Consider the following 22,875-nt stretch of genomic DNA (forward strand, 5'->3'; position numbering starts at 1 on the left):
AAAGATAGAGGGGGGAAAAAAGCACCATACCATCATGTACCTAGGTTATTTCGCCTCTGCTGTTTCACGTCTGCTGGGCCATATAATACGGAGAGTGAGAAGACACTATTCTAGATAAAACTAGCCATAGTACATATATCCCAGCATCCTTGGCCCTAGTTGGATATTGCAGGCTTCCTCTGGAGAGCCTTGAGCTCGGCCGCTCCCGTCTCCAACACCCAGAGGTTCTCGGCAGCCCTCACCCGCTCCATAGTCACCTCGTCGCTTTCGCCGGCGATGTGGCGGACCATGTCGTCGTCGAGATCACAGATAACCTCGGGGCAGAGCAGTCCCTTAGGTTTGCTGAGTAGACAGCTCTCGATTGCCAGGACGCTGACGTCGACCACGATTCTCTTCAGGGCAACCTGTAGAACAAGACGTCAGTCAAGAGGCCAGCTACGCTAGTTTCGTTGATAAAACGTGATACCTCGAGGGAAAGGTTGGGCAGTGAGTGGGGTCCTTGCGGTGTAATAAGCCAGCATCATATCAGTTGCCAGTGAGCTGGCAAAGCGTTCCATATCTGGCTCCGTCGACGACAATAGCTGGCTGGCAAGGCCACCGAGGAAGGGACTCGCGTGAAACATTGTCGCCGAGATTGGTGTTGTTGAAGTGCGTTTCCCGGCAGGCCTCGATCATCCTCTGGGAGCGGGCTTGTTGCAATTTCTGCAGTCTCGGCGAGGTAGTTGTTGTACGTGATAGGATGCGCAGATATGCAAGGCTGCAACATCTCGGTCACATACTCGGCTTGGTGCCCTACCCAGTGTGGCGATTTCCGGGGCCACAACGGTCCTCAACAGGGCGCCGGCGGTCGGCGGATCTGTTACATGAGTGACTGCGGCTTGAACTGTCATGTCGGCGTCGTCTACGATGTTCTTGACCAAGGCATCGATGAGACCATTCCAAGGCTTGCACTGCTTGGCGAACAGCTCTGAGATGATGAGGGGGTTGGATGTACCTGAGAGCTCTCGGCCTCGGCTCCTCTGCATCAAGACCTTGACTTGTTCTAGGTATTCATCACGGAGTATTTGCTTCGGGTCATGTGCGTTCCCTTCATCATCGATCCCTTCATCCGAGTCGGCTTCTTCCCTGATGATGGGAGAGTGGCCCCTGAGACGCATGCCTTCAGCGAACTTGGGTAGGCTGTTCAGGACCGCAGGTCGAAGCCGCTTCGGTGTTTGATCGTCGCTTTCGGTGATGGCAAAGAACTGATCACCGTACACGCCATTCACGGCGGCTCTGGTCAAAGCACAGTAGTTGTTACTCGCCTGAAGGAGAAAGCGGCGCTGCTCAGCTGTGGTCTGGCGCGTCAGGCCCAAATTGGAGAGGATACGTCCGCAATCAGCAATTCCCTTTTTGACATCCTCGACCACGACAGGAAGATGCTTCGTGAGATGGTGTCAGGGCTTTCCATATAGGACATGACGACCGCGTCAACAACCTCGGCATCCTGGGTAGACTGGTCTTTGTTGCACGCGACGAGGAGACCAGGGAGGTCAACCATGGTGAGGTGCGGCTAGTGTGGGCCCGAGATTTCAACCCGAAGCACATCTGTGCTGAAGACTTTGCCGCCGTCAGCCAAGCCCATGGCCACTTAGGCGTCGTCGACGACCCCGGCCAATGTCGAAATCTTGGGTGCTGCAGGTGAAGTCGGCAAGCTGCTTCTTTTCGTCATCGGAGCGGTTTGAGCTTGGGATGATGCCGATCTTGGTTCCGACGGTGTTGCACTTGCGCAGAACGACTTCGGCGGCGAAGCGAATGCAAAGATAGCCCTTGGCGGAAAACGACATGCCCGAGATGGCCTCGAGAACAGAGCTTTTGCCTGACGACTGATCACCCCAGACGAGGATCTGTGGGAGGTCGATAAAACGACTGATGCCTTGAGTCCGGGATTTCGAGACGACGTCTTGAAGACTCCGGCAGTCACGCGACTCCAGCGTAACGGTCATCCTTTTTTCTCATATATTGGGCAAAACACTAGTACCCCAAGGTGTTTTACAGTCGATACAAGGCCAGCCAGAATGATGTTCTTCAGTTAAAATAATGGCTGCTTTCTTGAAGAGTATGTAGAACTGCGTGCTGGAGTTGGTGTTGCCGAAGAAGTTGGGGTTAGAGTGCAAACACCCGGTAGCACAAAACACTCATGAAGGTGATGGATAAGTGAGTCGTAGCCGATAGCTCTAGTGAAGTGATTTTGCACGATACGCCCGACAAGCTCTTGTTCTCATTGGGCTCTCCTCGAGCTGTACGCCTCATCAAAGGGTGCTCTGCTTTGTATGATCACTGTGCAAACGCGGGCCTGCAAGGAGCAAAGGAGAGAAGACCATAGGGAAGTCGAAGCCGGACTTTCTAACATAGGAAGCCAAGAGGCGCCGAATATCGAGCGTGTTTTGAAGGATTAGATAGCGGAGCGATGGGTGCTGTTTAATGCAGGATCCTTGCCCATTGTATTTCTTTGACAGAGAGAAGGTCTGCATGTTCTACACATGCACTCTGGGCGAGCCTTTGTTAACATCCCAGATCTTGTCTGTCTGTCAAGCTGCTGGCGGAGTCCATCGTCTTGATATCATACCACCGGCATATGCCTCCGCCGGTTACAAGAATGGTCGGGGTGTAAGTATAAGTGATTTAAAAAAAAAAAAAAAAACCCCGCACCCCACATGCTATCCGAGGATGTCAATAGTAACCATCAACAATAGAGCGGCTCTCTACATGGTCAAATACAGGGGGCCCGAGACCCAGAAAACAGAATCGACAGGACTAGAAACGAACTTGAGGCGACGCTAACAACATGGTTATATGAGTGTATAATCCCCAAATAGCGATACTCAACTGACTGAAGCTGAGTAAGGTGAAATTCCGTAATAACTTTGCGTTGGTAGGGTAATTATTTATAGAGCCGAGGGGTTGAATGTCATACGAAGTACTTCGTATGTAATCGAGGCTAGATGAGTCTGGAAGGTACATGTCGTTGTGTTCCATAACTGGATCTACGGTACCAAGACGATTTTTGTTGCTGTGTGAGACATAGATACTCCGTACCTATCTCCGGATTCGATTGCTTATTATGTGTTGTTTAAAATCCGATTGGGTGGCAGATCCTAGCTCGCACCTGCGTTTGGTCATAGGTGTTCTCTTCGGAATCAGCGACTACCTTAGCCATCGACGTAGGACCTAGAACGTAGTACGCATGTGTGTTTCGAGGTTTGAAACAAACAACTGTCAAGGCAAGACAGCGGGCCGACCGCTCTACGAGCTAGGAGCTACAAATTCTGCGGCTCTGGTATTGCAGGACTTTGCGACTCGCCTCCAGGTGAGTTTTTCCAGCAGCGAAATGCATACTCATCTCCACAATTCTAGTGTTTGGGACTTCTGGGTAGAGGTGAACAAATGCAGCAGAAGAAAGAGGTTCTCATGATTCAAAAGAAGGAACATTAACGTGCAGGAGGAGGAGGAGGAGGCAAATGGGGAGAGAGCACCCAACTTCAAAACACCGCCGGGAGGATTGGCGGCGTTACATCAATCAGCTGTTTTCTTTGGGGCCGCATGGTTGTAAAAGTTGTAACTGACTTGGGTGCAGGATCGGCAGGGCAGGCCCACCCTTCCTTCTCTCCAAGGCTAATTGCCGATGCCGTCTTAGCGAACCCGACCCTTGATGGAAGACGAGCCGCACCTTCCTTTACTGTTGTACGTCGTACGTGTACATACATAGACAGTTAGGCGGTACCTAATTAATTTTCTTTCTTGGGCCTGACGATGATTTATTTCAGCAAGTAAAGATTCTCCACTCACTGGAGGAGGCCTGGCGCACGCCATGTATAACCTGAAAGGGAAGACAAGCACTAAAAGTCCGAGCAAAGGTTAAGACGAGTCAATAACCGCCAGGAAGGTAGGTGTAACCCTCTCCGTGAGGGGAAGAAAAAAAGATTAACCTCCGATTCGTTTGTACGCAGAGTTTCGCGCATCCGATCCTTCGTTTTATTTTCTCCCGTTGTTCAGACATGCAAACATCCTAACAGCCATCCATCGCAACACAGAGATGGACTGGCCTTCCCTTATTTCTTTCTTTCTCACTGTACCTACCTAATACTGTCGCTTGCATGTTTCCAATTTATCACGTGGGGCGCGGTCAACTTTACCAGGTTGTCGGTCCACTAATTAACTGACTGATGTCTTTCTTGTTCTTTTGCCTTTGCCATGTCTCCGAGTCCCTTGAAAACCAGCCGAGATCCACCGCCCTGTGACCCCTGTTCAAATACCTAGCGCCTGAATATGCTTCTGAAACAAAAAATGCTTGCTCCTGGTTCCGGAAATACACAACACAGAGAGTAAAGCTTCCCCACCCTAGTATCGTGCCTTTTGGCTCTTTGGTTCTGCTCTTGATTTCTGTATTTCGACTTTGATTGTTTTGTTGTTGTTGTTGTTGTTGTGCTTTTTCTTTCCTTCTCTCTTTTTCCTTTTTTTTTTTTTTTTTTTTTCCTTGCTTCGCATCGCTTTACCGTCTCTCTCCCCGTATCCTGCGTCCTCGTCAATCACGAGGTTTTGCATAGTAGGGAGGATTCTCTTTTTCTTTTTGGCGAATTTTGAAGGGTCAAAGTGAGTCGATTGTTTCAACCAAGGTTTGTCCTATTTTGTCCCATCTACTAATGAGGTACTCGCCTACTATCCAGGTGATAAAGGCAATTGATCTTCGGGCCAGAGGCTAAATTGGAGATCAGATACACTCAGATACTGTCCTTTTCTTCTGATATATTCTCTCCTTCCTTTCTGCTGTCCCTCCCTCATTTATTAATCCTCTCATCTTTCCTTGTTCACTTTTCTTCGGTACTCCCTTTCATACCCTAACCGGACCTCTCGACCTTGGACCAAACTCCTTGCTTTACGCTTCGTATCAGAGACCGCCGGCTGTTGGAATCTGCGACAGAAAAAAACCTTGCTACTCGGCACCGCCATGATTGGCTCTACATCGACCAAAATAAAAACAGAAGCCTTACCAACTGCAGATGAGGAAAAGGCATTTCTCTTATCAGACGACAAGACATTATCTGACATTGAGAGCGACGCCGGAAGAGCCCAACTGGAGTCCAGATTTCCTCCGTCGTCCAGCACAGCAACGTCATGGCTGACAGCGGCCGGGGAGTGTGCTGGAAATAACCTATCGAGGCCGATATCCTGGAAGACTGCCATGGCTCGAATCGCTCTATTTCTGCTACCTAGTTTTATCCCCTCTCGGCTCTCCAGTCTGCCACCAAGAGATGCACGCCGGTCATGTAGAGCAGAACGAGTCGGCCCGACGGCATACCTCGATGGTATGCGTGGGGTCGCAGCTTTTGCAGTCTTTTTCTGTCACTACTTTTACACGTGTTTCCGCATCGCTGAGGGATACGGCTATGGCGATAAAAACTACAACATTATGAAGCTACCCTTCATACGTCTTTGGTACCAGGGCCCGCCCATGGTTTGCGTCTTCTTCGTCATCTCGGGCTATGCCTTGTCACTCAAGCCCCTGAAGCTGGCACGAGCGGCAGCTGCGTCTCGGTCGTCGCCGTCATCGACCTCAAGTCCTTCACCAACCGAGGCTTTCTCGACGACCATGTCATCCTTTATCTTTCGTCGCTTCTTCCGGCTCTTCTTACCAACAGCAGCCTCGACTTTTTTGATCGTGATCCTGCTCCGCATCGGAGCATACGAAGGGACGCGCGACTTTGCCCACAATAAAGAATTCATGCGTAATGTACAGGAGACGCACCCCGAGCGTCTCGAAACAACTTCGGCGCAGCTCTGGGACTGGGGGAGAGCCATGTTTGAGTTTGTTCACGTCTGGGACTGGAAGCAATTTGGTGGCAGCACTGCGTACGACGTACACCTTTGGACCATACCCGTCGAATTTCGCTGCTCCATGGTTCTGTTTCTGACCCTCAACGGTTTGGCCCGCCTCCGTACCGCCGTACGCCTTGTGTTGCTGGTACTTCTCGCGCTCTTCTGTTACCGCTCGGACCGCTGGGAAATGCTTCTATTTTACAGTGGCACCATACTCGCAGAGATGGATCTGATCCGCAATGCACACCGCGATCCGGCAACCAACGCTGCTATGGCCCTGCCCCCTGCGTCGGCCGAGCTGCCTACAATGTTGTCGAGCTCCCCTGCCCTGCTCAGATCTCCGACGAGCAACAGCCCCGGCTTTACGAACCACGGCAGACCCCGCCCCCTCCGCAGGATGCTCTGGTCGGCACTCAGCATCCTCGCCCTGTACTTCATGAGCCAGCCCGACGTCGGCTCTGAAGACACGCCTGGTTGGGTGTTTCTGACGTCGTGCATTCCCGAATGGTGGACGGACAAGTATCGGTACTGGCAGACGATCGGTTCCATTCTCTTCGTTGCAGCGGTTGGCCGCCTGCCATTCTGGCAACGTGTCTTCAACACATCCCCTGTCCAGTACCTCGGTCGCATCAGCTACGCTGTCTACCTTATGCACGGCCCCGTGTTACACACTGTTGGTTACCTGATCGAGGCGCGATCATGGGAGGCTGTAAGCGCTGCCGAGAAAGGCGGCGAGGCGAGGTACATTGCTGGCTTCGTGCTAGGGAGCCTTTTCATCGTGCCCATCGTTATCTGGGCGGCTGATGTTTTCTGGCGCACGGTAGACGCGCCTGTGGTGCGGTTTTCTAAGTGGCTCGAGAGGGTGTGCTCTGTGAGTCCGGAATCAAGTAAATGAACTAGAGGCGAATGAAATTCTTGTTTCTTGTCGGATAGTGGGGATTGTTTGTAATTCTGCATTTTATGGGTTGGGATTAGGTAGGCCGTAGCATATGTGAGGCATATACAGCAGAATGTCAAGGCACAATCTCTTTCTCCGTCATCGTCTTCAAGTCCTCCGGACAGCAAACCCAGCGCCATATTGTCATTTTGGCTTCAGGGTACGTCAGGCCAGTGAAAGATCTCATTACATGATATAGTGTGATGTCACAAAATGCAAATGCTAGCAAGTAATTCGAGTTTTCCGGTGTATATGACCACGAAGCCCCAGGATGAAAAGAGACCACTTCATTTTCAACAGCGCTTTGAACTTGAAAACCAAGGGAGCTTGCAGCTTGCGGCACCACGGGGCCTTGTCGGGTTGCTTTTCGCAGCGACTGACTAAATTCGGGTTCCATCCTCTTCGCCCTCGCTTTCCAGGCCGCCGAGATACGCATTCAGCTCGCTTAGCTTCTCTTCGACCGACTTGGCCGACCTCGCGGACGCGATGGACGATTTGTGGCGTCGCAGCGGCGTCCTCGAGTACTGGCATGTGGAAGTGGTAGGACTTGCTACTGCGGCCGCGGCGCTGCTGCTCCCGCACCGCTTGCACCTCTCGGCAGCTGCCTTCTTCTCCCGCTCCTGCTCCAGCTTGCGCTGCCAGGCGTACTGCGACATCTCGCTATCGGAGATGAAGAGGTAGGTCCGGAACCTGCTCTAGAAGGACCGAGACTCGGAGACGGTTCGCCAGCGCTGCGGGTATGGTTGAGACTGTGTAGAGGGAGGGGGATAGGGGCTTTCTGTCGGGACCGGGGGTGGTATGGTTATCATCGCGGTCATCGCGGTCGATGTGGCGGGCTGCGCCGGCTTCTGCTGTCGTCGTCCAGCCTGGTATTCTTCTAGGCTGTGGCTGTCTCTGCTTCTCATCGTGGTTTCGAGACTGCCCCTCGTACCCCCATGTCTTTCGTCCGAACGTCGTGAACCTTTTGGAGTGTGCTGATTATTCGTAGAACCGCCAGTACCATGGGCGCCGGTTTCGGGTCCGACATGTAATCTTGATGGCGTGCGCAGCTTGTTCATATGCTTTTCTATGCTTTTGAACGGCAAGGCGCCGGTCTTCTCGGGCTCGTGTATGAGATGAAAAGTACGGGCTGTATTGCAGCTGGTGTTCCTTTGGCCGTTGACGCTGGATGATCCGGTACACGATTCTTTTGCCTTGTTTCCAGACTCTTTGGGGCTGGACGGCTGTCCCTTGGAGGGCGTTGCCTGCGCTTCGGCCGGCATTATTGGTAGTTGCATGGCCATATCGACTGGTTGCGACTCGGAAAAACCAGCCTTGTCCAATGCAAAGACGGCATCGCCGGACGTTCCCCGAGGCGGACAGCCTTTCTTGATGATATCCAGTTTGTCTTTGATCTTTTCGGGCTCAGCATCGCTGTCATGGTTGCCCCGAGCAAGTGTCGCTAGCTTCTTGAACTGTTGGCATGAGCTGCTATCTGGCGATGAATCACCAGCCAACGCCTTGACAGTAGCCGCATCATCATCGAAGAGAAGAAGATCGCCCACGCCCGCATAATCGTCGAGACACCTTCCCAGCGGCCTATTGTTCATGTAAGCTCTGTATTCGAGCATTGTGAGCGGCGTATACTCGGAAGTGGTAGAAGTATCCTTTAGCTTCTCTCCACGCTCACTGCTAGAAGCGGCTGCTGCTATCAACAGCTCTCTCGAGGGCGTGAGGTTGGTGCAACGGGAGCTCGCCGCCGTCGTGGATGGAGTAGCTGGCTTGCGAGCGACTTTCAACTGATTGGAAGACTGATGCTCAGAAACAGGCGGCGCAGCTACACCGGCAGTGATGGTTACGGCATTCTCGGCCTTTTCCATCCAGCGCACAATCTCCTGTACGCTCCGTCCAGTACGCGACTGTTGTTGCTGTGTCGCCGATGTCATCTCTGAAGACGGAGAGAAGAAACAGGCAGTCTGGGATTTGAAACGGATACCTCCGCTGCCCCCGCCTGGATTGAAAACAGAGAACCCGCTTGGGAGGATCTTGCGATCCATGATACGAGAGCGCGGCCGCTCTTTCGATGCCGTTTCTATAATTCTTGCCCTGTCCATATTTTTTCTTTGCTCACTGATCTAGGCTGCTTGTTGTGGATGCTGGTGGCTGATTTCCCCTTTCGATAATTACTGGTGCTGTTGTCGTCAGGGCTGGGCCGGGCCTGGGCTTTCCTAGTCTGTGGTTCGTTTGCTTGGAACTGTGCCATGGCTTGTGGATTTGACGTGAAGTGGCTCCGAGGCTCAGGTGAGAGATATGTGAGGAAAGGGTGAAAAGGCCAAATAAATCAACCTTGGCTTGAAGGGGAAAAAGAAAAAAATGTTACAAAGGCACAGCAACTCATCAACGGTCCATGTCATTCACTAGACGATTCGGAGCATACACAGTTTGATCAAATGGAATAAAACATGTAAGAAATTATTTCGTCAAGTCATGAGCCGTCGTCACCTGAAATCCCTATATGTACCTAATATCAAAAACAAAAAAAAGAAAGATCCTTCATCAAAGACATTTTGTAAAACCGTTAAGCCAGAAAAACCCCCCTACCCAAAAACCTGTAAGCTAACAAACGAAAGACATGAAAATTATGTATCCAAAAACAAAAGAATAAAACAAAGAGAAGAAAACGAGTGTTTATTCGCACATTGTAACAAAAGTATTGGCAGTCAAGACCTCCGTGCATTCACCTACTGATAATCAGGGGGACCAGAGCCGAGTTGCTGTCCATGCTCTGATGGCTATGCGCTATGGAGACGGAGCTCTTGGTCCCAAAGAACAACCCTTCCCGGAGTCGGAACCCCATAAGCCCAGATGGAGGTGGGAGGTTGCCACCGGTGCCACTGCTCCGACGCGTCACATCCCCGGCGCACCGCACAGCCGGGGAGGGATGCGATGACATACCGCTGCCTTTACAGAATTCGCGCGTGAGCTTGGACATGACAGCCGCCTTGGCCTTTTGTAACGCCGACGTGCGCGCATCGGCGTCCTCGGCTAGACGCCGGTGCGCCTCCTCCTGCTCGAGATTTCGCTGCACCGGCGAGAGCCCGTCATGGTGGTCGTCAAAATAGTCCATGGCCCGCGCACCGTTCCAGCCTGGCGTGCTGCTCGCAGGTGGGGACTTGATGGTCGCAGACGGCGACGAGCCTGGGGAGCACGGGTCGTATACAGTCGGCTTGAGGAGAAGCATGGATGGCAGTGGCTCTCGAGACAGCATAGGGGCAGATATGTTGAGGTTACGTGGAGACAGGGCAGGCGAGGAACGCAGGGACAGCGGGCTCTTTGGACACTCAACCTCATCGCCCTCGGCCAGGATGACTTCGGGCATCATCATGGGCGGTGGCGTCTGCGGGGGTCGCAGGTGATCTTCACGCTTGAGTTTCCTTTGGGTGCGTTTTTCGGGGGGTGATGGAGATCTATGACGGCCATGACTGCGATCGCTGGCCTCGTAACGGTCCCTCTCGCGTTTCTCTTTTTTCTTCTTTTCGGAATCTCGCTCGCGTGCCTTGTCGCTGTCATCCGCAACGTCCCGATGCTTGCGTCTAGGGTGTCGTCGGCGCTGGGTCTCCGTCTCGGTATCATCATCCTCCCGCGTGCTTGGCTTGCGACGGCGGCGTATGCGCTTCTTTTGCAGCTTGGTACTGAAGGACAAGCTGGCCTCCTTGGCGGCCGCAATGTCTAAAGCCAGCCCGTCATCGTCTTCGTAATCTTCTTCATCCTCCTCCTGGATTGTGGGAGTGGAAGTGATGTTCCGGGCTGGCATTTTGGCTAGGCCTTCGAATCCTGGCAGGTCATCACTGTCGCCATGGAGACCAAGGTAGCTCTCCAGGCCCTCAAAATCAAGGTCCAGCAGCTCCCTAGATGCTGCTGCCACAGCCGCCGACGGCGACGAGAGCTCGTGGTCATCACCGGGGGGTTTGCCACCCCGGGGCGGCGGCGTCGTAGGCATTCCAAAAACACTTCCACTACCCCAGGGCTGGAGGTCACCGCTTCCAAGTGAGTGACACGACCAGGCGCCACTGCCGCGTTGACTGGTTTGGTCCATGAGGGGCGCAAGAGCATCGTCCCAGCTGCCGCCGCCAATGAGCGCGACGTTCTCAAAGTCAAAATCGCGAACGGATCTCTGGTGAGTTCGAACTAGGGTCGAGGTTTGAGCGGCACTCATGGTTGCGTTGCGAATTGTCAGCTGTTTAAGCCTGGGAAATGCGATGGGCTTGCGTCCGGGGCACGGCGGCAGCGGACTCATGGGAGATGTGACCTCATTGAACAGCTTTTTGGAGCTGCGCGGGGGAGCAAACAAGGGGTCGCCTGATAGTGCAACTGGGCATGGTCCTTTGCGGCCGAGCCATGTGAAGGAGAATTTTGACAGGTTCGGGGCAAGATGACGGATGTAATCCTCGATCATCTTTAGGTGGTCGAGCCCAGGTGACGGGCCGTAAAAGTCCCATGAGTCGACCTGCATGTAGAGCTTCCGGATCTGGCGCCACCTACGGCTAGCCGAAGGGAGGCAGCCAAACCCAGGGGCGTGTCTGAGGTATATGAAGGCGGAAGGGTGGACAGACGAGAGCGTGAGCTTGTTCAGTTTATCCAGGGGTGCACGCTCTATGGAAATGCGGAGGCTGATGAGAGCATAGTCCACAATATCGCGCCTGTAACGCTCTCTGGCGTCCTGACCGGGGCAGCGGATTGTCAGATGACGCATATTGGGCAGGTGCTTGAAGGCGTTGATAAAGGACGGCACATTGGTGGCAGAGTGAAACAGGGGAGGGTACTGCTGAGTGAGCACATCGCCGAGGCCGGAGTTGCCATACTTTGGCCTGCTCAGGGAAGAAGCCATATGGGTGTAGGGCGTATAGAGAAAGCTGATCTCGTGGCCCGTGACTGGGTGTACCAGAGGGGGCAGGAAGGTACCTTCAGAGTGGGCAAAAGTAAAAGTCAGGTGCTGGATGTGGTGTCCGATCCTCGACAAGGCCTGAATCCTTGAGGCCTTGGTGAAGGAGTTGGCCGTGAACGTCAGGTGGGTTCGAAGGAAGAGGCGCTTGGTAACGAGGTTGCAGCAGGCCGAGTTGGCGAGTCTGAGAGAGCATACATCTTGCTTGGGTAGAAGCTCGTAGATGCCTTCGAGGATGCGCTCCTCCTGCCAGAGGCAGTAGAATGCTTGTGGTCCTTGTGCCATGGTGACTGCAACATGTCGCTGTGCTGTGTGGCTCTTGGGGACGTTGTGGCTGGTTGCGAGGTTGTTATGATTGCTGTCGCTGGCTGACTATGAAGCCGGTATATATCGTTTGGTGAGGCCTAGACCAGATAGTCTAGTTTTAGGTGTGGATGGAAGGCTGCTTCGAGTGATATACCAAAAGAGGCATGGGAAGTATCAGGCTGAAGTCACAAATAAAATACAGACATCAAAGTTTAAATAATGCTGTGATACTTGGGACAAGGCCAAAGTCGACGAGGCCATGAGAAGCGGTGAGAAAGAGCCCAAAGACAAGGTTGTGTCAAAAGAAGTGGATGAGACTAAGGCATATGTGACTCTTTGATTGACGAGGGCGCCAAAACTCGACACTTGATTGAAGGATATACTCGGTTGACAACTGTTCAATGTGGATAAAAATAGGTAAATGTGAGTTTCCAATATCAAGGAAACATTCGACTAAACAAAAAAAAGAAGACGACAGCAGCCAGTTAGTTATATCAGAACAGTTGGACCAGAGTCGGTAGTTTAGTGATCCGCACGACTAGAGCCGGCTAATACCGTGTTTTTTTTTTTTAAAAAAAAAAACCTTTTTCATTGTCATGGTTCGTTCATCCATCCTCCATGGCTTCCCAACGCCTAGGTTGCATGGTTTTCCCAACTCCCGGCGCCATTGTCCTGGTGCGATTGCTTGGGCTCCTCTCCGTGTCTCCCCAGAACTGCAGGTGCCAGGACTGAGTGGTGGTGGATGAGTGACTCACAAATCCATAAAACCCGCCCTGGCACATTTGCATGCTGTGGTCCTGCAGGCTAACGCGGGGGAAACAGCCACTGGTTTTCTTCTTTTTCTTGGGAGCACCAACAAGTCGCGAGCGCGCCGACCGTGTCAGAGGCTCCTTACTGGTCAGACTGCTGCAAGGCTAGACTGGGGGGTTGCCATATTTTGTCGGGATCTCTGTGGGTTTGGTCTCTTTGACTGGCCAGAGATGTTTTCGACATAGTCGGTTTGCTGCAAGCCGGGGTGGCTGGTGTGAATCTTTCGTCCTACGGCTGGTAGCACAGCTCCGCGCTCGTGCAGATGCGGGGTCGCAAGCGCATCTTGGCGTGCGTCTGCGGCGGTGATTGGTTAAGGGTCTCCCGAGCCAAACGCCAAATTGACACGCTCCATTGGTAGGGGCGGGCTTTGGCGCGTTTCCTCTCCAGTCAGTTGTTTACTGTCTGCGAAACAAGCGCCATGCTCCCTTCTTATTTTGGCTCGCTCAGGTACAACGGATTCCGTACCTGACCAGACCAGACCAGACTGAGACCTGACCAGACCCACATAGCATGCGTGGGCATACTCAGTAGGTAGAAGAAGAAGAAGAAAAAAGTAACGTCCGTTCAGTGGGGATCTAAGTACGGAGTAGAAGTCCTGGCCTCGAGATCGGGCCGCTTCTTTGCTGGCCATCGGGTAATTATCGTTTTAGTGGTGTTGGCTCCCGACCTAAAAGTCAGCCAACGTGGCATCTTTTGCAAGCCTAGTAGATCTTGATAATCCATCTTGCCTTCGGCCCAGACTGTATATTCCTTCATATCTTTATGAAGTTCGAAGCAAGGCCCGGGCCTTACTATCGGTTGAATTCGTCAAAAGTATGAACAGGGCGTGTTTGAGACGGTGGGGAAAGCAAAAGACAAGCGCGATGCCGACGAGACGAAAACGCGACAACAACGCGTCCTGAAAAAGATGAGGTCGAATCAGACAACATCAAAGTCGCGAGGGGCAACCCAGAGCAAGAAGACGCGGACACACAGCCTTTTAAATGGACCGATTTCGAACCAGCCTTGCCGATAGGTAATAGTACCCCTCTCTTGCAAAATGCCTCACAATAGGAAGGCCATGGTAGGTATCCTATTGGTCCGCGTTCCGATGGAGACAAGAACCACCCCGACACTCGACAGCCTGTCGTTTCTAGGCAGAAAGGCCGGCAGATACATATCCTATCCGTCTTGAATAGGCGCCGTTTCAGATGCTGGGCTTATTCTTTGCTTACCTGGTTCACACTTTGGTTTCCAAGTACGCATATCAAGTCATGTTTTACCAAAGGTAATAACAGAATAATTCGGCGGTGCCTACATAGTAAGCGACTGCTTGCCTATACCCGAGAGCTGAGATCACTAGCCAGTGTCTGTTACCTGTCTAGTCCAGAAATCGTATGAATGGGAGACAAGAGTCACAGCATGTCATTGCACTTTTACCAGCAATTCAAGCCCAATGGTTACAAATTTTTGCAGCTACACAATCCACGAGGGTCAGCGCAATCGCTGTAGAGACATCCGAAAGTACAAACCCACAACCAAAGCTAGCTCAATCATGATTTCGGAGCTTGATGACCAAAACTTAGTGGTCAACCTCTTCCCCCTCTCCGCAACATGCCAAAACAGATCACCGTCCTGGAAGTTCTCGATCTGATCTGAACCACAAAATTGTCATTTCTTGTTCGCGTGCAATGGCACTTTTGGGCCTTCTGGACGGGACACTGTTTCTGATTTTGACATATAACAGTACATGTCAGCATTTCCTTCTAAGAAAGCGCGCTTAAAGGATCTACCTCAAATTCCATTGACCATGGCTGCAATACAACTAGCCGAGGGACGCAAGAGTTGGTAGTAGTATACTTCGATGTCATGGGTGTATTCCATCTCGTGCTCTTGAGAGCCTTTGTGTACTCCTCGCACCAGTTGACTGCGGCCCGATGGGACCAAAAGGAATACTGTTATAGGCTTCTGTCTAAGATTCGTACCAGGAATGATAATATGCTGCTCGCAACCAGCATTCTTGCGCGATACTGAATGCCAGTAGATCATGCAATAGGAGGCAGACAGGCGAAACTGCAGGGGACCATATACCCAAGATATCAGATAACAGGGCAGGAACAACTTCTCACAGCAGCATGATGGCAAAGGTGATTGTTTGTCAATGTTTGATTAGTCGATCAAAGCTAGACCATACTACCATACTACTTCTTCCCCATTAGCATCTCCCGCAGAATCCGAATCTCCTCATCCCGCTTCGCAAGCTGCAACTTGAGGTCATCCCGCTCCTTGGAAATCTCGGCGACGCAATCTTCAAGTTCCGAGATGCGATCGACCTTCTTTTGACGATACTTGGCAGCCGCGGCGTTGTTGCGACGCCGCTTGTCCGCCAAGATTTCGTCTTCATTTTCTTCAGGAGTGGCCTGCGCATCGCGCGTCCGTTTCCGACCAGCGACCGAGGTCTTGACTGAGAAAACGGACATCGCGGGGGCCATCTTGTCCTTGGTAACCTTCTTCTTGTTGTCCGTACCGCCGGCAGACTTGTTCTCACGAGCATGGTGAGACTTGTTGGTAGCTGGGGCGTCACCAAACTCGCTGCTGGCAAACTCCTTCGGACTAAGAGAGGAGACGCTAGAAGCAAGCGAGGGCGTGTCCAGAGTCAAGAAGGAGTCGACAGGGCTGACAGAAGATGAGTGTTGTTGAATGGTGGGGAAGAGTGAAATTTCAGAAGCGATAGACGGGTCCAGGATGAGTGTCGGGTCCCAAAATGAAGGGTCCAGAATGGCAGTGTCAACTGCTGTGGTGATTGAAGAGTCTTGTTGCAGATGACTGTGATTGTCGGCGTCTTGGTTGAACTGGTGGAAATCAAAAGAGGTAGTAGCAGGTTCGAGTGAGAGCGATTGGGCAACAAAGTCGTCCAAGGTCAAGCCGCCAACTCCCACCGACTGGTAGTGCGCGTCGTGGATCAGGCTAGCAAGACCGGAAACGTCTTCTGCTGATGTCGGAACCGAGGAACACTGCCAGGAGGGTGGGGATGGCGGCTGCAGGATCGCCTCGTCTAATAGATCATTTTGGTGTTTTGGGTGGTTTAGGCTTGGCGTATGCCAATTAGTTGTTGAGGGTGAATCGAGACATGGCCAACTGTTACTGTCGACGATGTGCTCGTGTGCAGGCACGAAGTAGGCGGGGTGGCCTCAAGTAGATCTGAGGCCCAAAGTTTGGGTCTAAGGGAGAAGCGTGATGGCGGGCGTACAAAGGCCCTGGAGAAATGTCGCGATGTTCGTCGTCTATCGTCACAAGCTGACCGGCTCGATGGTGAATAGGGGATCAAGAATGAACCAGAATGGCGGGGTGGCGACTCATTTAATACCTCAGGACGCCTGCTGGCGAGATTCGGAATTGGGCCCGCTCGACAAAGGGAGCCTGTCCAATCAGAGGAAGTAGAAAGCATGGCTTGCTGCGCATAAGATTTGAGCCGCGGCTATGTTTTGACATCTGTTAGGGGGGTACCTTGCAATCTTCCTGCTCGCGGCGTCATCTACGCTAATTTTTCGTACCTCGATAACGGTCCCGCATTCACCGACGAATGGCTAAGTATGATTCACAATGAATACTTCCACATTTGGTTAGTGGACTCTCCAGAGTTGGCATCATCGTCGCATCGCAGCGAATGGGCAATGAAACGAAACCCACACATCCACGCTAATTAAACATACGAAGTTGCAGACAGAACACTTTGTACGATTACAGTAGGTAGCTTGGTAGGCAGAATCGAAGGCACCAATAACAGAATGCATGAAAGTTGCCCAGAACTGGCGATAACGGGCTTACTTCGTTCAAAGTATTTCCGTTTCGCCTTGGAAGAACCGTCAATTGACTCAATGCGCACGCCAGCCCCCCACGGGTCTCCGGGATTAAACCGGTTCTGTGAGTGTGAGAATGTGTTCACCCGCGCCATGCATGCAAGTAAGAAGTAAATGTTGTCCAAAGTTGAACCTCCTTTGGCTGTGTTATCAGTAGCATATTCGAAGCAGCCGCTTTTTTGTCCGTGGGGGCAGCAGCCTCAAGGATTTTGCTGGTCCGGAAAACCAAGTCGTCTCGGGAATATTTGAAGGTGGCTGGCGGCCCAGCTGACTGCGCAACTGTGAACTGTTAAACTAGGCTCTAGCTAGAACTAGACTTAGTCGTTTGTGGGATAAGATTCCAACCCCTTGCTGCTGAAGGTCCCCCGGTCTGAACAAGAGAGCTGTCAGCAAAGCGACGAGTGGATTCCTCCCGACAGGTCGGACAGGGGGAAAGGCTGGTGCTCCGCCACCCGTCAACCAATTGCCAAGACTCGACGATTAAACGCCGACAACAACATCTGTCTGGGGAAATTGAAGTGCACGCTGGTTGGTTTCTATGGGCGTACTGGCAGGTGCCGTCTTTTCCAGGCGTGTTTATTTTTTATTTTTTTTATTTTTTTTTATTTTTTTATCAAAAAAAAAAAGAAAAAGCACGAAAAGTCCACCTTGGTAACTTGACTCTATCTTGCATCCTTTTCGAAGTGAGATAAATTGAAAGAGCATTATAACGTACAGTACATATGTTAACCTGTCTGTCATAACAATGGGTTGGACAGATAAACCCAAAATTAAGACAAAGATGACCGCAGTGATTACTGGGCGACCCACTCAAAAATCGCCCAACCCTTGCTCTTACTAGCTGTGCTTAGGCGGCCCAGTGTCTTTGGTCGCGTCAGCAAGCTCTCTCTTCTTCGCGCCAGAACTGTCGTCCACAAGCTAATTAGCTTCCTAGCAAGCTGCTTGCTTAGCCACCGATAAATCTTCTTTTGGATCGTTGCCAAGACGCCTACGCCTTTTCTGGCTCCGATACAGTACTCGGCGCTCCTTCAACGCAGTAAGGACAGGGTTCGAATACACTAAATGTCGACACCCAGTACTGTCGTCGGTCTCGGCGTCAGGTTGCAGGCTCCAGGAAAGCACCGTAGTTTGTGGTTTGTGAGACCGCAGCATGTTGGCTGCTGCGGTATCTGAGGCTTGTGCAAAGAATTGAGGGCCATGAATAATTTACAAATAACGGAGCGGGTGCTCTCTGTGTCGTTACTTTCGGAAATCATCATCATCATCATCATCATCATCATCATCATCAACTTCATCTCTTCTCTTCGCATCTTCACCACTCCTCTGTCATTCGGCTGAAACAGCTTGATACTTCTCGGTGTCTATTTCACACTTGCGCCTATCTTGATATACTATTTGTCTATTAGTCCTCACACACAATATAACGACTGACCTTACACCCACAGCCCGACTCAACTAACGCCCGAGCTATAGCCATTCTTGCTGATATCCCACTAATAGGACGCACTTATCGTTCAACCAAGTTACCCACTCACAGCGAAAGGAAGACTGACAAAACAAGCTCTGTAACTCTTTTTCTTATTACTCACAGAAACAGTTTCAAAATGAAGTGCACAACAGCCGCCGCCCTGGTCTGCCTCGTCGCCTCCGCCGCAGCCGCACCGACTCCTAAGCCGTTCATCCCCCCTAGCGACTTGTTCAAAGGCTTTAATCAGTTCAATGGGGAATCGGTCTACAATGGCTTGTTCAACAAGGACGGGCCGAGCAAGGATAAGTCCAAGGAATTCGACCAAAAGAAGGCTACGGTGAAGCCGTACAAGTACGAAGACGCCCTCAAGTGGGACGGCTCTGGATCCGAACCCTACGACTGGGGATTCAACTGGAGCCGCCGCCCCTTTAGGAACGGCTTCCCGGGCGAGAGCACGGAGGACCAGAAGAAAAAGGAGGAGGAGCGCAAGAAGAAGGACGAAGAGGAGCGCAAGAAGGACGAAGAGCGCAAAAAGAAGGAGGAAGAGGAGCGCAAGAAGAAGGAAGAAGACGAGAAGAACAAGGACAACAAGGACAACAAGGGCGACTGGAAGATCAAAAACTTCAACCGCAAATGCACTAATGGCGGCAACGGCAACGACGAATCAAAGGATAAGGACTGCACAATCAGGTTCGAGATTGAACAGCCCGGAAAGTCCACGAGCAAGTGCGAGTACAAGATTGACAGCTTGCGCGCGTCCATCTCGAACCACAAGTGCAACGACAACGGCAACGAGTACAACATCGGCGCCCAGTGGAGCGACTTCTTCGGCCCCGACAAGGGCTTCACCACCCTCTCGGTCGTCGACCAGAAGAACAAGCGCATCGTCTGGCCCGCTTACTCTGACACAGAGCTCAAGAACGGCCAGAACTTCAGCCCCGACAAGACCTACAAGTCTCAAGAGGTTCCTAAGTGAGCGGTTTGGTAGCTATTCGTTTTCTTTTCTTTTTTTCTCTCTTACATTTCCCCTGTTATATGACCCGGTTTTCCTTTGTAAATCTTTACTTTGCTTTTTGATAGCGGACCTACTAGTTTTTTGGGGAGTTTCATAAATGGCAATTAGCTTACGGCGTTGGGGCGAAAAAGGCGGCTCTGTCATGATTGAGAGGGGCCTAGCTTGCAAAATATACTGTACTTTCTTCACCTGTTCATCCTCTCCAACTGTAGGATTGCATTCATGACAGCCCAAAGGTTGCTGCCAGAGACGAACGAGTACAGTTTATTTCTAACCAAAAGTCCATTTACCGCTCAAAGCTTGGTGTCAAAAACTAAAGCCAAAGTCTCCTTTGAGACTCCAGGGCCCCTTTACACGCACCACACCGACCTCATCGTCATATATCATTCCCGGCAAGCCAGAGCCCTTCTTTTGCCCAAGCACCAGGACCTCCTCCACAACAAGCTCGGTATCAAAGCCCCATTTACCCGACGCAGCAAACCGCGTCCCATCCCAGGAGAAGGCAACCTCGGTGACTTCATCCCTGGGATCGACACTGTCCCCGTCATCCAGATACAGACTCCCGGCGGCGGTGCCGTCCAGCCCTGGAGCAACAACGATGACAAAATTCTCCTTGCGCAGCTCGGCCGTCGTATTGGCCGTGCCATGCTCCCGGAGAGGCAGAATTCTGCCGCCACGGATGTGCACGGGAATCTCATCCCAGCCGACATTTTCCTTTGCGACCACCCGACCCCGTCCACGTTCCTTCTTGAGCGTCCAAAAGTCGTAAAAGATGTCGTCGGGAAGGTAAAAGTCCAACCTTGTTGCTCCTTCTTCCACAACGGGCGATATTAGGACCTCAGCCCCCGGGCCGAGGAACCACTGCGTTTCGACAGCAACCGCATCACTGTCATCGGGGTAGACATAAAATATAGGCCTGACAACTGGCTCCCCCGAGGCTGTCTGAGACCTCACGCCCGTGTAGAGCAGGTCAAGAAGCCGGTAACGGGCGCGGATCGCCTTCCTAGCGGTGGCGGCCACACTCTCCCAGAGGTAGAACTCCTGATGAGGAGAGCCAAGGTCGGCATGGTTCCTGAAGAAGGGCTGGAATGCGGCAGCGAGGGTCCATCGCTGGCACATGCGCTCCTCGGCCTCGCCGTTGAAGCCACAGACGTCCGATCCAACGACTGGCATGTTTTGTAACGCGGCCGCAGCCAGCATGTGCAGAATCGAGATGCGGAGGTCTCGCCACGTGGACACATTGTCACCGAACCAGTGGGCAACCTGGTGACCGGCCCCTGCGAAGGCGGATCGCGTGAGAACAAAGGGGCGGCGCGTCGGGTTGCGAGTAGCCAGGGCTTTGCGGGTTGTAAGTGCCATGGTGCCGCCGTAAAAGTTGTGGGTATCGTACTGAGATGAGCCGTCATAGTTGCTGATGTTTGTGTATAGTGTGCCGTCTGATATATCGCCGCGCCGGTTTTGGATCTTGTACTTGGGATAGAACAGATCGCGGTCCGGGAGGCCCTTCATTTCCGCTACCACATTGTCACGGCGGCGGAGTTCGGGGATCGAGTTGTCCGCATGCATGCTGTCAACACGAGTTATGGATTCGATCTTGATGCTACGGCTACTGCCATTGTAATCCGGCTGAAACTCGGCCGGGAAGCCAGGGATAGGCCGTCCGGTGTTGGGTCGCGGAGGAAATTGTGGGTCTGGCGGATTGTCGCCCTTGTCCTTCTCCGGGTCGCAGCCGACGTTCCCGCAGAAGTTTGCCGCTTCGTTCATATCGTTCCATAGCCCATCGATGTCCATGCCCGTCTCTGGGTCAAACCAGCGCAAGATCTCGTCGGTCCACCAGGCTTGCGTGTTCGGCGCAGTCCAGTCCGGCCAGACCACGACTCCGGGCCACTGTATTCCCAGGTAATGGCTTCCGTCGTCGGCCTTGAGGAAGACGTCTTGAGCTGTGCCACGCGTGTACGGGGCGTAATTGGCCTCGCGCGACACGGCCGAGTCCAGCATTGTGATAAACTTTTGGCCGCGGCCGTGCAGGGTGTCGATAAGCTGGCGCATTCTGTCCATGGGGAATCGGGCCTCATCAAGGGTAAAGTCCTTGCGGCCGTCCATGGAATCGATATCGGACCACAGAACGTCAAGCGGGATCTGAGCGGCTGATGAGTTGGCAACCACCTCCGCCAGCATGTAGACGTCCCAATAGCCGTATTTGCACTGGTGGATACCGAGCGCCCAGTAAGGTGGCATATCGGCAAGCCCGATGGTCTCGGCATACTGCCTGCTCGCCTCAGCTGGGCCTGGGCCGGCCAGGAGGTACAAGTCCAGGACGCCACCCAAGAGATTGTACTCGAGGTACTGGCCGTCGGCTTCGGTGCGGTGTATTTTGACGTCCATGCCGCCCGAATTGCGCAGGTAGACAGCGTGCGTGCCGGAGCCGGGCCGGTGGTCAAAGTAAGTCGGGTGACTGCTGTACATGTTTGCCATGGGCGGGTTGAAGGCCATGTCGGCGTTCCATAGCGTGCGGTGGTAGTCCTGGGTCGGCAGGCGGAAGCTGTCGGTATGCTCCCCGAGGCCGTACAGATTCGGATCAGAAGGAAGTCCGGTACGGAGGCGAATGTACTGGTCCTCAAAGATGAGTTGCTCGCGGGAGGTGTTGAAAAGAACCTCGCCATTACCGGTGCGGGTAACCGCGAAGGAAAATGGGGAGTCTGTGAGGTGGAAGGTGACTTCAGATTGGGATGATGGGGTCTTTTGATGCTGAGGACTAGGGATGATTGACTCTGGAATCTGGTAGGCTTGCTGCTTCGCGTCGTATATTTTGACATGCAGTCTCTTGTCTGCAATATTGAGGTTAGTGTATGCTCGGTCGCACCCAGGAGTTTCCCGTCGACCAACCTGTCTGATACTCAACAAGCAACTTAAGCTCGGCCAAATCCCTGCCGTAGACGTTGCATGCCTCTCCAGCGAGCTTCAGGTCCGCGGTGAGAGACGAAGACGTCTCCTCCACATTGGAGGCCACATATCCTGGACAGCCGGCAAGAGCAGCAGCCGGATTGGGAAAGCCGATCCTGGGTTGACACCATTGGGCAATCAAAGTGCGTAGCTGGGCGTCGAAGAACAGCCAGATGGTGGCGGTTCCTAGAACAAGGCCCAGGAGACCAGTGGTGAGGCCTCTTTTCCTTGCCGGTCTTGATTTGACCGGAGGCTGATTTTCTAGCAAGGCATTTTGATGCTGCCGCTTTTCCTGGAGCTTGAAGTTAGGGTTTGCCATTGATGCTGTTCAAGGCTGTCTGGCCTGCCTATCGCTGTGGATGTGTTGCATAGGTTCAGAGCGGGCTTTTATTTCATTTCCGTGATGGGAGGTGGATTGATGGCCTAGGTATTTAAGTAGGATCTGTAGTACCCGTGCAGGGTGGCCGGCGAGTTGGAGAGAATGAGCAGTTTGAGACAAAGGAGTTTCTTTTTATCTTGTTTTATTTTTTTACTTTTTTTCAGGTACAACAGAATGAAGGAAGAAAGCGCCGAAAACGGCAGTGCCCAAGGTAGGTAGGTAGGTATGCAGGTAGTGGGTACCTAGGTACCTTCGCTGCCCTAGTGGATGGCAGGTTTGACAGGCTTGACTGGCACATTCCGACCACCGCCAGCCAGTACGAATGGGTTGAGGTACATAGTCCGTACCAAGCTTGCCAAGATGCTTCGTCACTTTCGTGCGGGGAAGCTTGATAAACCCCA

At 52.5% G+C, this 22,875-nt stretch overlaps 9 protein-coding genes across 9 annotated transcripts; 4 read left to right on the forward strand and 5 right to left on the reverse strand.

Moving 5' to 3' along the window:
* Positions 1-155: 155 nt before the first annotated feature.
* MGG_10656 (dynamin family protein) lies at positions 156-1,985 on the reverse strand (the record flags this gene model as incomplete). Its single annotated transcript, XM_003710040.1, has 3 exons — positions 156-404; positions 780-1,330; positions 1,649-1,985. The coding sequence occupies 3 exons, from the start codon at positions 1,983-1,985 to the stop codon at positions 156-158; spliced, it is 1,137 nt and encodes a 378-aa protein (XP_003710088.1).
* A 653-nt stretch (positions 1,986-2,638) lies between these two features.
* MGG_16305 (uncharacterized protein) lies at positions 2,639-4,242 on the forward strand (the record flags this gene model as incomplete). The annotated part of the gene is made up of 5 exons (XM_003710041.1): positions 2,639-2,649; positions 2,919-2,966; positions 3,264-3,349; positions 3,617-3,925; positions 3,990-4,242. The coding sequence occupies 4 exons, from the start codon at positions 2,639-2,641 to the stop codon at positions 3,754-3,756; spliced, it is 285 nt and encodes a 94-aa protein (XP_003710089.1). The 3' UTR covers positions 3,757-3,925; positions 3,990-4,242.
* A 979-nt stretch (positions 4,243-5,221) lies between these two features.
* Positions 5,222-7,026, forward strand: MGG_10657 (uncharacterized protein; the record flags this gene model as incomplete). Its single annotated transcript, XM_003710042.1, has 3 exons — positions 5,222-6,727; positions 6,832-6,953; positions 7,020-7,026. The coding sequence occupies 3 exons, from the start codon at positions 5,222-5,224 to the stop codon at positions 7,024-7,026; spliced, it is 1,635 nt and encodes a 544-aa protein (XP_003710090.1).
* Positions 7,027-7,161: 135 nt separating this feature from the next.
* On the reverse strand, positions 7,162-8,996 carry MGG_10658 (uncharacterized protein). The gene is made up of 2 exons (XM_003710043.1): positions 7,505-8,996; positions 7,162-7,453 (listed from the first exon to the last, which is right to left on the reverse strand). Exons 1-2 carry the CDS (start codon positions 8,884-8,886, stop codon positions 7,174-7,176), a joined length of 1,662 nt encoding a protein of 553 aa, XP_003710091.1. The 5' UTR covers positions 8,887-8,996; the 3' UTR covers positions 7,162-7,173.
* Positions 8,997-9,509: 513 nt separating this feature from the next.
* MGG_10659 (uncharacterized protein) lies at positions 9,510-11,999 on the reverse strand (the record flags this gene model as incomplete). Its single annotated transcript, XM_003710044.1, has 1 exon — positions 9,510-11,999. One exon carries the CDS (start codon positions 11,997-11,999, stop codon positions 9,510-9,512), a length of 2,490 nt encoding a protein of 829 aa, XP_003710092.1.
* A 639-nt stretch (positions 12,000-12,638) lies between these two features.
* Positions 12,639-12,938, forward strand: MGG_16306 (uncharacterized protein; the record flags this gene model as incomplete). Its single annotated transcript, XM_003710045.1, has 2 exons — positions 12,639-12,695; positions 12,843-12,938. 2 exons carry the CDS (start codon positions 12,639-12,641, stop codon positions 12,936-12,938), a joined length of 153 nt encoding a protein of 50 aa, XP_003710093.1.
* Positions 12,939-15,010: 2,072 nt separating this feature from the next.
* On the reverse strand, positions 15,011-16,814 carry MGG_10660 (uncharacterized protein; the record flags this gene model as incomplete). The annotated part of the gene is made up of 2 exons (XM_003710046.1): positions 16,638-16,814; positions 15,011-15,864 (listed from the first exon to the last, which is right to left on the reverse strand). The coding sequence occupies exons 1-2, from the start codon at positions 16,762-16,764 to the stop codon at positions 15,011-15,013; spliced, it is 981 nt and encodes a 326-aa protein (XP_003710094.1). The 5' UTR covers positions 16,765-16,814.
* A 1,119-nt stretch (positions 16,815-17,933) lies between these two features.
* MGG_10661 (uncharacterized protein) lies at positions 17,934-19,369 on the forward strand. The gene has a single exon (XM_003710047.1). It carries the CDS (start codon positions 18,274-18,276, stop codon positions 19,111-19,113), a length of 840 nt encoding a protein of 279 aa, XP_003710095.1. The 5' UTR covers positions 17,934-18,273; the 3' UTR covers positions 19,114-19,369.
* MGG_10662 (alpha-glucosidase) lies at positions 19,262-22,636 on the reverse strand. The gene is made up of 2 exons (XM_003710048.1): positions 22,039-22,636; positions 19,262-21,980 (listed from the first exon to the last, which is right to left on the reverse strand). The coding sequence occupies exons 1-2, from the start codon at positions 22,412-22,414 to the stop codon at positions 19,459-19,461; spliced, it is 2,898 nt and encodes a 965-aa protein (XP_003710096.1). The 5' UTR covers positions 22,415-22,636; the 3' UTR covers positions 19,262-19,458.
* Positions 22,637-22,875: the final 239 nt, after the last annotated feature.

The sequence above is a fragment of the Pyricularia oryzae genome, chromosome 1 (assembly GCF_000002495.2).
Source record: "Pyricularia oryzae 70-15 chromosome 1, whole genome shotgun sequence".
Taxonomy (NCBI): domain Eukaryota; kingdom Fungi; phylum Ascomycota; class Sordariomycetes; order Magnaporthales; family Pyriculariaceae; genus Pyricularia; species Pyricularia oryzae.

Bases quoted from the DNA above. Each gene is read 5' to 3' on its own strand.
- MGG_10658 (XM_003710043.1), bottom strand. From the start codon at position 8,886: ATGGACAGGGCAAGAATTATAGAAACGGCATCGAAAGAGCGGCCGCGC. The intron at 7,454-7,504 runs GTCTCGGTCCTT...CATCTCCGATAG, and splicing joins CGCTGGCGAACCGTCTCCGA to CGAGATGTCGCAGTACGCCT.
- MGG_10661 (XM_003710047.1), top strand. From the start codon at position 18,274: ATGAAGTGCACAACAGCCGCCGCCCTGGTCTGCCTCGTCGCCTCCGCC.
- MGG_10662 (XM_003710048.1), bottom strand. From the start codon at position 22,414: ATGGCAAACCCTAACTTCAAGCTCCAGGAAAAGCGGCAGCATCAAAAT. The intron at 21,981-22,038 runs GTTGGTCGACGG...TCAATATTGCAG, and splicing joins GCTTGTTGAGTATCAGACAG to ACAAGAGACTGCATGTCAAA.